This window comes from Cynocephalus volans, chromosome 4 (assembly GCF_027409185.1).
Source record: "Cynocephalus volans isolate mCynVol1 chromosome 4, mCynVol1.pri, whole genome shotgun sequence".
In the NCBI taxonomy this organism is placed as follows: domain Eukaryota; kingdom Metazoa; phylum Chordata; class Mammalia; order Dermoptera; family Cynocephalidae; genus Cynocephalus; species Cynocephalus volans.
In genome coordinates, this window is record NC_084463.1 from 105,753,665 (window position 1) to 105,763,822 (window position 10,158).

General features: G+C 35.7%; 1 protein-coding gene across 1 annotated transcript; it reads left to right on the forward strand.

The window, feature by feature from the left end:
- Positions 1 to 4,858: 4,858 nt before the first annotated feature.
- LOC134376926 (olfactory receptor 52H1-like) lies at positions 4,859 to 5,815 on the forward strand. Its single transcript, XM_063095504.1, has one exon. The coding sequence runs from the start codon at positions 4,859 to 4,861 to the stop codon at positions 5,813 to 5,815; it is 957 nt and encodes a 318-aa protein (XP_062951574.1).
- The last annotated feature ends 4,343 nt before the right edge of the window (positions 5,816 to 10,158 follow it).

Here is a 10,158-nt window from a genome sequence, read left to right on the forward strand (position 1 = left end):
CAGTTCTTTTCCTGCTCCACACTTCAAAGCTGTTGCCTGCAAATGAGGCAGCCTCTCCTGCCGGGGGCAAAGTGGCGTTGAGCCCCCACGACCGGCCAGCAGCAGCAGTCCTCCCTTAAGAGATGGCCAGAGGAAGGTCCACAAGTTTCCCGGCTGCCTGAGGCCCAGTGGCCACCTTTTCCACCTCAGCTACTCCGCGCCAGCCGCCGCAGCCGCCGCCATCTTGAAACTCCCAAAAACTTTATTTAAAGCTCATGGAGATGGAAGAGTTTGGTGATGGTTCAACACCTTTGGATACTTTTTCTATTATCCCTCTATCAACTAACAAATCCTACCAGTTCTGTCTTCTTATATCTTAGAAATCAGTTTATTAATCTCTTTTATTACACTAATTCAGGCTAGCACTATCTGTCTCACTACAACAATTATTATACTCTATTGTTATTTACAAAACATGTTCTCATTTCATCTGGGCACATATTAGGACTTAAAAAATATTGTTTGAATAAATGAATACATGCACTTATATTTTTATGAATAGTATTAATAGCCTTTAAAATAACTCTAGAAAACTTTTAGGTATCCTATATGTTCAGAAATCGATTATGTCTTACATGAATTACCTGCCCTTTAAAAAAAAGAAAATACAATTGAATAAATTTTTTTCTATATGCATCTTTTGGAGAGAGATAGTCTCTGATAACCTTTTCTTTTTATTTCATATAAATTGGTCTTTTTAGGTTTTCTAATTATTGATGAATAATATTTGTTAATTTATATTTTTCTAAAGATCATCAATTTTACTTTGATTGTCAAAACGTTGAATAACTTGTAAAATACCATTATCATTAGAAAATATATTTTCTTTATCATTAGAAACTTTATTTTTTGTCTTCTTATCTTAATTGAAATCATCATGTTTATATAATTCACTTGTGACTTTAGAGACTATATTCCACTAATTACATTTGCTTCTTTTTTCTCTTTTGAAAATTATTAACTTCCAGTTTGGGGATTTAATATGCTTAGATTAATAATTTCTCATTTATCAATAATTTGTTAAAGACTGAAATTTTTCATCTTAAGCAGCTTCTGTTACTTTTTGAAGTTTTGCCATTTGATTTGGCCCTGGTGCTATTTTCTAGTCTATATTTACGGTTTTGTCTTTCTACCTTACTTAATATTTGTATCTTATTTATTTGCTTAAATATACTTCTTAAAATCCTCATTCTTATACGGATTTCAGATAGATACTCTACTTAATACAATTTGGAGGTTTTTTGTAATTTGATTTACATGTATGTTTTCGATTTATGAGGAATTTTATTTTACTTAGTGTGAATTTTGGATCTAGATACAATTTTTCTACAATAGATGGCAAATTATTTCCAAACCATTTGTCGAATAATTTAGCATTTTTTCACTGATTTTAATTTCTCCGATTGCACATAGTATTATAAAAATTACAGCCAATTTTGGGGCTATATACTTTTCTCTTTAGGAATATTTATTCTTGAAACAGAAAAACACTATGTAATTTAATTACATGTTTAGTTAATTATATGTAGTTATACATTTAATAAATATATTCAATTTAATCATGCCCTTTATGTTTAACACATAAAGGGCATGATACACTTCTCTACTAGTATGTAAAACACTTTTCTTACATATTTTTAACTGTTTTATTCTTAAAAAATATATTCTGAAATCATGTTACCAGTTAAATTTAAATCCTAGGTGGATTATGATTAACTTGTCAGCAATTATTTTTACTCTTCTAACAAAAGCTTGTTTTTTAAAACAAATTACATTTATATGAAGTTAAAAGTTAAATTTTATATTTATGTTAAAGTTAAAAATCATTCAAATTTTCTTCTCCACTTCATCCTAAAGAGATCACCCCTTAAATATCACTCAGAATAGTTGACATGTATTCTTCTAGGCTTTTAAATGCAAATACCACCATGAACACCAAATCAACACTAATAACATATACTAGCATGGTGTTATAATTTGCCTTTTTTTACTTAAATATATTTTGGCATCTTTTAATTCCCATACACATAGATTTACTCTCATTCTTTTTAAAGGTTACATACTTTTCTATTATGTGAGCATAACACAAATTTTTAAATAGTTCTCCTGTTAAAATTTACATGGATGACAGCTTTTCAATTTTTATTTTCCATGTTTTATTTTATTCAAATTCATGTTATAAATGTTGCAGCAGTAACTACCCTTATGTCTTTTTTATTTGCATAACTTTAGTTTTTTAAACTTGGAAACATTTCTATATTTGTCAATGTATAAGCATATGTCAATTTTATATTTTTATACATATTGCCAAGTTAGTCTCTAAGAATTATTTTATAGTAAATTATTCTAAAATAGTTTTAATAATTCTTATTTTCTTACACTCTTCACAGAACTGGGTATCATCAATGATATTAGCATTCTTTTTAAGTCTTTGCTAATCTGATAAATAATGCACCTTATCCATTTTTTTATTGAATTGAATTATTTAAGAGATGGAGAATATTCTATACATATATTAAAGACTAGAGTTGTTTTTTTTTTAATACAACTTGATTGTTTGCATCCATTGACAATTTTTCTACTGGATCAAAGCCTTAGTAATCTGTAGGAATACCTTAAATATTAATGTATTATATTAATAGTTAATATTAATAGTTTAATATTAATTAGATTAATATATTATATATAATATTATATATAATAATTCCAACTTTTTTTGGAATAGTCATTAATTACGGTACTTTTGTCATGGGGTTTATTGTCTCTCATTTAGTTTCTCTTTATAACGGTTTGTTCTTCCAATTTCCATTTGTCTTTTCTTCCCGTAGATATCATCTACACAATAGGTGATGTGGGGAAGGCAGCTTACCCACAGATTTTGGTGGTGACTAGAAAACCTTGGGTCTTGTGTTCTGAATTCTAATTGAAGCCTCTTAATGTATTTGCCTCTGTAACTGAATCTATTGATAATGAAATAGACCTTACCTAGATTTGAGCACAGACAAAATCCGCTGTCGCTGAATGCTAGCCTTGCTATTTCTTCCTATCTGGAAGTGATAGGCTTTCCATTTCCTTTTTGGATAGACCCTATGTCACATCTTCCTTTCTTCGGGAACAGGAAGCCTCTATTTCCAGGGTCAGCCTTAATGAGAGGTAAACCACAAGGACTACATCAGGAGATAGTTTTAAAATATTATTTTTATTTTCTATATATTGTTTCTGGCTCCTTTCTCAACTTTTAGTTGCTCAAGGAAAATGGATGCATTTGAGTTAGGAGATCTATGTAGAGGTCTTGGTGAGAGTAGATGGTATGTAGGATAAGGGAGTTAATGTAGGGGTAGTAATAAGTGGCTGTAACATAGAAATACTCGGAGAGTGAATATTTGTAATATGATAAGTGTTTAGAAGAGAAGGAGAGTGAGTGTGAGGGAGACATGACTAAGATAGCTTCAAAGATTCTAGACTGAGAAAATGATTTTGTTGTACTGGCATTTGCTGAGTTGGAAAACATTGTAGGAAAACACAGGATTGGGGAAATAGAAGACAAATGGAATAGTTTAGAACATGCTGAGCTGAATGCACCTGAGGGATTTCTAAGTGAAAATAATAGGCATAGTACAAGTAATGTCAAAACTGAGGAGAGAGGAATATCATAAGATTTTTTTTAAAACTTCAGAATCTTCAACATAGAGGTTAAAGCCTTGGCAGTTACAGAGATCACCCAGGTGGACTTTTTCCACCAAGAGAGCAGCAGGCCTGGATAGAACACTGAAGAATTGCAACCCTCATGGGACAGAGAGAAAGAAAAAAAAAAGTGACTTTTAAGGTTGGAGAAAAAGAATTGTGTATAATGTCACAAAATAGACGAGTTTGGGCAGAAGGATTCAACTGTTCCAATGAGGTCTCACAAAAATGTATTATTGAATGGATCACACGTGGGTCAGAATGTCATTGCATAATGTTGCCAGGACACTGGGCTCCCCTTCTGGGGATTTGTATTCTTTGAGGGTTAGGAGGAGGGGTTCTATCTTCTTTCAAGGAGACAAGTCTGGTATATAGTAAGTTATTGAGGACTATATTTTCTTAAAAATTTCTCCAACCTAGGAATGTCTGAAGGAGCAGATTAAACTACTTAAATCTTGAGAGAGCTCGGTGCTGGTAACACTAGGGTCACAGGTTTGGATTCCAGTACTGGCCAGCTGCGAAATAAATAAATAACTGAACCACCTAAACCTCACATTTTAGGGACGAATGTCCTTTGCTCCCTTGTACTGTTGGCGAAGTTTTCTATAACAATAATGAGAACCAGAGCAGATGTTAATGTGGTGGGAGGAACAAGGAAGAAAACAGACTGCACTGTTTGCTTAGGTTTTAGATATTTAATCAGCCTTTGTTAAGCCTCTTGTGACCTTATATGATCATTATTACAATTCCCCAGGGCTGGTATTTCACATTGAATTTTGCTCCAAATTTCTGACTCGTAATTAAGTGGGTCTCTTAATAATATTATTTTATACCCACATTTTCTTAGAAAACTTCTTAAGTTGCTGGTAGGCAGGTAGGACTGAATTCAGAGTTATGTGACTTGTGTCTCTAGGAAAGTATTATCTCAATACCGCTTCTATTACAGCTTAAAACTGTGAGTGAAAGTTTGGTGGATATTCACTAGCAAAGAGAAGAAAAGAGGGATAGTTTATCATTTCCTAGAGCTGAAAGTGATGGGATGATATTGGAGAAAGATGATAAGCAGATGTCTGTAGATTATTGTAACAATCAGCCATGAATTTTCTATTTTCAATTTATTAGACACATCCAATCCATGACCATGACGGCCCCATTCAACTTCAGCAGCTTCAATCCAGGCCTATTTATCCTACTGGGAGTCCCAGGGCTGGAGCAGTATCACATCTGGATTGGGATTCCTTTCTTTATTATCTACCTTGTGGCTCTTGCAGGCAATAGTGTCCTTCTCCTCCTAATTTCCATGGAGCGCAGCCTGCATCAGCCCATGTTCTTCTTCCTCTCCATGCTCGCAGCTACAGATCTCATCTTGTCTAATACATGTGTACCCAAAACATTCAGCATCTTCTGGCTGGGTCCTCAGGAAATCACCTTTTCTGGATGTCTTATCCAGATGTTCTTTCTCCACTACAGCTTTGCAATGGACTCTGCCATTCTGCTGGCCATGGCATTTGATCGCTATGTTGCCATTTGCTTCCCCCTAAGATACACCACTATTCTCACTCGTCAGATTATTACTAAGATTGTGATGGGTATTATCAGCAGAAGCTTTTGTATCATCTTCCCATGTGTGTTCCTATTAAAGCGACTGCCTTTCTGCCGAACACGCATCATTCCCCACACATACTGTGAACACATAGGCATTGCCCGGCTTGCCTGTGCAGACATCTCCATCAATATTTGGTATGGTTTTGCTGTGCCTGTAATGACTGTCATGTCAGACCTGATCCTCACTGGAGTCTCCTACACTCTCATCCTCCGTACTATCTTTAACCTTCCATCCAGGGACGCTCGCCAGAAAGCCCTCAGCACATGTGGTTCCCATGTTTGTGTCAGTCTTATATTCTACACACCAGCCATATTCTCTGTCCTGACCCACCGTTTTGGTCACAATATTCCTCGATCTTTTCACATACTGTTTGCCAACCTCTATGTAGCCATTCCTCCCGCACTCAATCCAATCATCTACGGGGTGAAGACCAAACAGATTCAGGACAAAATCATCCTCCTGTTCTTCCCTAAAGAGAACAAGTGACATGAATTTAAAAGCTTGGGAAAAACAAAATGAAACATATAACTGTATTGATTTTGGAGTGCTTCTAACTTTTTAAAAGCTGGAATACCTACAATGTTGATTTAAATTTACATGAAATTCTAGAAATCCACTGTGTGTTATGGGAAGCAGTGAGACAGAAGGAGCAGGTAGATGTCTAGAGAAGCAAAATAAAGGTTGAAGAGGACATGTTTGCATGATTAGATAGGGCAGAGGGAATTTATATCCTCTTCAACTTATAGGATAGCATGTCAATCATACATAATGTAGACAGATAAGTCTTACATGGGTTAAAAGAGATGAATAAAGGCCTCACAACTTGGGATACCTACAGGGCACTTTCCAGATGAAAGTTGGTAAAGATAACAGCAAATGATTACCCTCTTTTAAGAATCCTTCGAAAAAAAATGATCATCTAGAAAGTGGTTCTCAAACTTGAGTGGGCATCAGAATCACCTTGGGGAACTTGGTAAAAATGCAAAGTTTCAGGCTCTGTCTTACTTCAATTGACCTCTGTATTCTTGAACAGTTTTCTAGGTAATTTTGATACCTAGGAAAAATTGTTTCCTTCCAGATCTGACAAGTTCTGGTCCTTTAGGAAACGCATAGATTTGGTTACTGTAGCAATTTTCTGGGTCTAAAGGAACACAGCTCTCCTTTATGCTCCATGTAACTGCTTCTTGACTAATATTATTCATCCATCCTAAAACTTTCCAACTTTAAATCTCACATCATCAAAATATATTATAAATTAGCTCTACTTCTTGCAGTTATCGTCTCAGCCTGGGTGATTCTTCCTTCTTTGAAGATTTTTGGCTTCTTTCACCATGTAGTTTTCTCAAAAAACAAAGGAACTTTTGTCATGATTCTTGGTGTCCATGTAGATTCCCTTTAATAACACGATGTGGAAGATTGTAATTTACAAAGACATCTTCCATCTTCCACGGTTTTCCACAGTGTAAACTTTTTGCCATTCCCACATCAATAGTGAGAGTTTAATCCCTCTTTTTTTTCTTTTTTTAATGAATATTCATGGATATAAAGCTGATTGTCACCCCTCGTGCCCATGATGTGAGGGCCAGATTCATACTGGCAGAGTGCCTATTACTACAAATTGCATTTGTACCCCATGTCCCCCACCCAATTATCCCCAACATCCCTCTCCCTCCCTCTTTCCTCCCCACTCCACTTTGTAGCCCAAGGAATGTTCTCTCCCTCTGTAAGTCCAATGCTCTACTGTGGTCTTTCTTTCCTTCCTTCCTTCTCTCTTATCTCCGACATATGAGTGAGTACATGTGGTATTTATCCCTGTGTGTTTTGCTTATTTCACACAACATAAGTTTCTCCAGGCTCATCCATGTTGTTGCAAATGGTAAACCACCTTTTCTTGAATCTGGGCTGGACTTAAGAATCCTTGAGAAATCGCATTCAGTGTAAGTGACATTCTGGGACATCTGAGGTTATGTCATAAAAATCTTTGCAGTTTCCACGTAGGTTTCTTGAAATGGTTGATCTTAGTATGCTTCCTTTAGAATCCAGCTACCATGCTGTGAGCATCCCAAGCAACATAGATAAGCCGTGTCTAAATATTCTAGTGGATGTCCCCAACTGAGGTCCCAGACAACACCTGCAAGTTACGGCAGTAAGCTCATCTTGGTCATCCAGTCCAATTGAGACTTCAGCTATCTGTGGTAGTAATATGGAAAATAGAAAATATGCCTAGAAAACTGATACATTTGGCCAAAGAAATTTTGAAGCAGAATACTGAAAGTACCAACATTGTTTTTATGCTACAAATGGTAAGATATAGATTAAGATATAGGAAGTAAAAATGAAATTGTTCACTCTTCAAGTAGAATTTAGAATAAATACAAAGGAGTCATAACTATCTTGGCTTAAATAAAAAGTTGGCTCCTTTTACTCCCAGCCTCTCCAAATGACAAAAGACTCTCAAAGTAAAAAATGGCCTTGGGATGTAGCATTATTTCTAAGATGAGTCTATAAGATCCTTTGCTAAGACTAGAAAAATATTTAAGGGTGCACCTTATAAACCTCTTCAATTAGACAAAGAAGCTTCCAAGAATCTTTAAAATATTAACCCAGAATTCCATAACTCTCAGCCAAAATCAGACAGAAGACAAGTGGAAGATATTTGCAAGTGTGACTTTTCTCTAATGGAGTAAACCCTAAAAAATAAATCATAGACAAAAACATACAGATGTAAGCATCATCAGCTTGGACTAAAAGGGAAATTGTCATTGTGAAATGAAAAGAAGTCTTTGGGTTTTCAACTTCCTTAAGCAGGAATCAGGCTGAGAAAGACGTAAGTACAGGTTATTCCTCATTGAAAAACAAAGATGACATAAAATATTGAGTCAGAGGTTGAAGCCAAACCACAGAGAATCATTTCCAGGGAGAAGGTTTGGGTTCTTATCTACAAACTGGACATATATGCCTGGCTGGATTTTAGAATTACAATGGACAAGTCACTTGTTACGTGTCTCTTCCACTATTTAACATGTATCTATTGCAGTTATCCAATATTTGTATCACCATTGTATGTTGATGTGTAGGCATCAGATAGCTCATTTATTTACTTCAAAGGTTTTCAAATCTAGAGGAGCTGCATTTTAGAAGCTGTGCACAAGAAATCGAATCCAAGGAGCTATATTCATACTTTGTCCTGATTTAGAGACTGAGATCCTGGGCTTTGGACTAATTACATAATGGGAATGAGATTTTGAGGTCTTAGAGAAGAGGTAAATATATTTTGATCTAGAAGGAGGTATGTATTATTTTGGCAAGAAGGTGGATCATTACCAGTTTTATCTTCCAAAGATGGACAAAGCAATATCTTGCATTCCATATATTTGTCTGCAATAAAAACATGCCACTTCTTTAAGAAGTGCAGTCTAATTCCCCTCCCTTTTTTCTGATTTGGTCTCAGCATTTTCCTTGAGAAATACATGTGACATTTCAGGACACTTGAGGCAAGATTATAAAAAACCTAATAACTTCCTTATTGGTATCTTTGAACATTTACTTTTGGACACTCTCTAGAGCATGGCCACCATGCTGTGAGAATCCCAAGCCACATGGAGAAGCCATGTGGTTGACAGTTCTGGCTGAGCTCCTAGTTAACAGCCAGCATCAACTGCACAAATTCATGTCAAGCTTAGAAATGACTACAACTCCACCTTATATCTGACTATAGCCACGTGAGAGAAACACTCAGCCGATCCCAGTAAATCTATAGAATAGACATGATAATAAATTGCTTTAAAAGTACTAGGTGTGGAGTAATTTGTTATGCAACAGTAGATAACTGGAATAATTTCATTCTTAGTACTCTGAGGTTTCCTCCAAAGATCTTGACCACCCTACTTCATCTACTTAATTCCTTGAAAATACCTTAGAATTTGTATTTAAGCAAATATATTCAAATTATTAATAATCTAAATTTTAGTCCCTCACCCATCACCTCCTATTTTTTCAGGTCACTTTCTCTTAAATCCCAATTCAACGAACTTTCAACTTCAAGGCACTGACAATAAATTGATCCTACTGCCCTTTCATATTTCTTCATTTTCCTCATTTCTTAATTCTCCTGCTTACCAGCATGAATTTTATGGTCTATTCTTAAAATTACTCTTTAATGCAAATATTCTTTCTCTGTCTCTGTCTCTCTCTCTCTCTCTCTCTCTCTCTCCTTCCCTCTCTAACACACATGTGCACACCCACACACCTACACACACACTTTATTGTGCTTTTTCAGCAACACAGCAACCCTACCTAAATCTACCTCTCCACTCACATTGTGTTTGAAGACATGAACCCAGAAATTCTCTCCTCATTCTTGATTATCAGTTTTCACTCTCATTTCGATTTCTCCATCATCATAAACACTTGGTTATACTTTTCTCATGTTAAAATCATTTCTTAACTCCAGTTCTCTCTCAGCTATTACCCTCAATTCTCTACTTTCCTTTTCAGTATAGCTTCTTGAAAGAGTTATCTATATTTACTGTTTCTAATTCTTCTCTCCCATTTTCTCTTTACCTCACCCCTACTCAAACTTCATATTACCATTGTGTTGGGAAAATTAAGGCTTATAGTCTTTTTCAGGCTTCAGAGGCATCGCTAGGCCTCTGACTGCAAAATGACCCCACATAGGCTGTGTGCCAGACTCTCAGAAACTGTGTGCAGGCATACAGGATAGGTGCTTAGTAAACATCAGATAAGAAGGAAAGTAAGCCCTGGAGCTTGTTGGACCTTGGGAACCTGGCCAGTTCCCAGTGCCGAAGAACTCCCCAAAGACTTGTGAG

Excerpts from the sequence above, each read along its gene's own strand:
- LOC134376926 (XM_063095504.1), top strand. The coding sequence starts at position 4,859 with ATGACCATGACGGCCCCATTCAACTTCAGCAGCTTCAATCCAGGCCTA.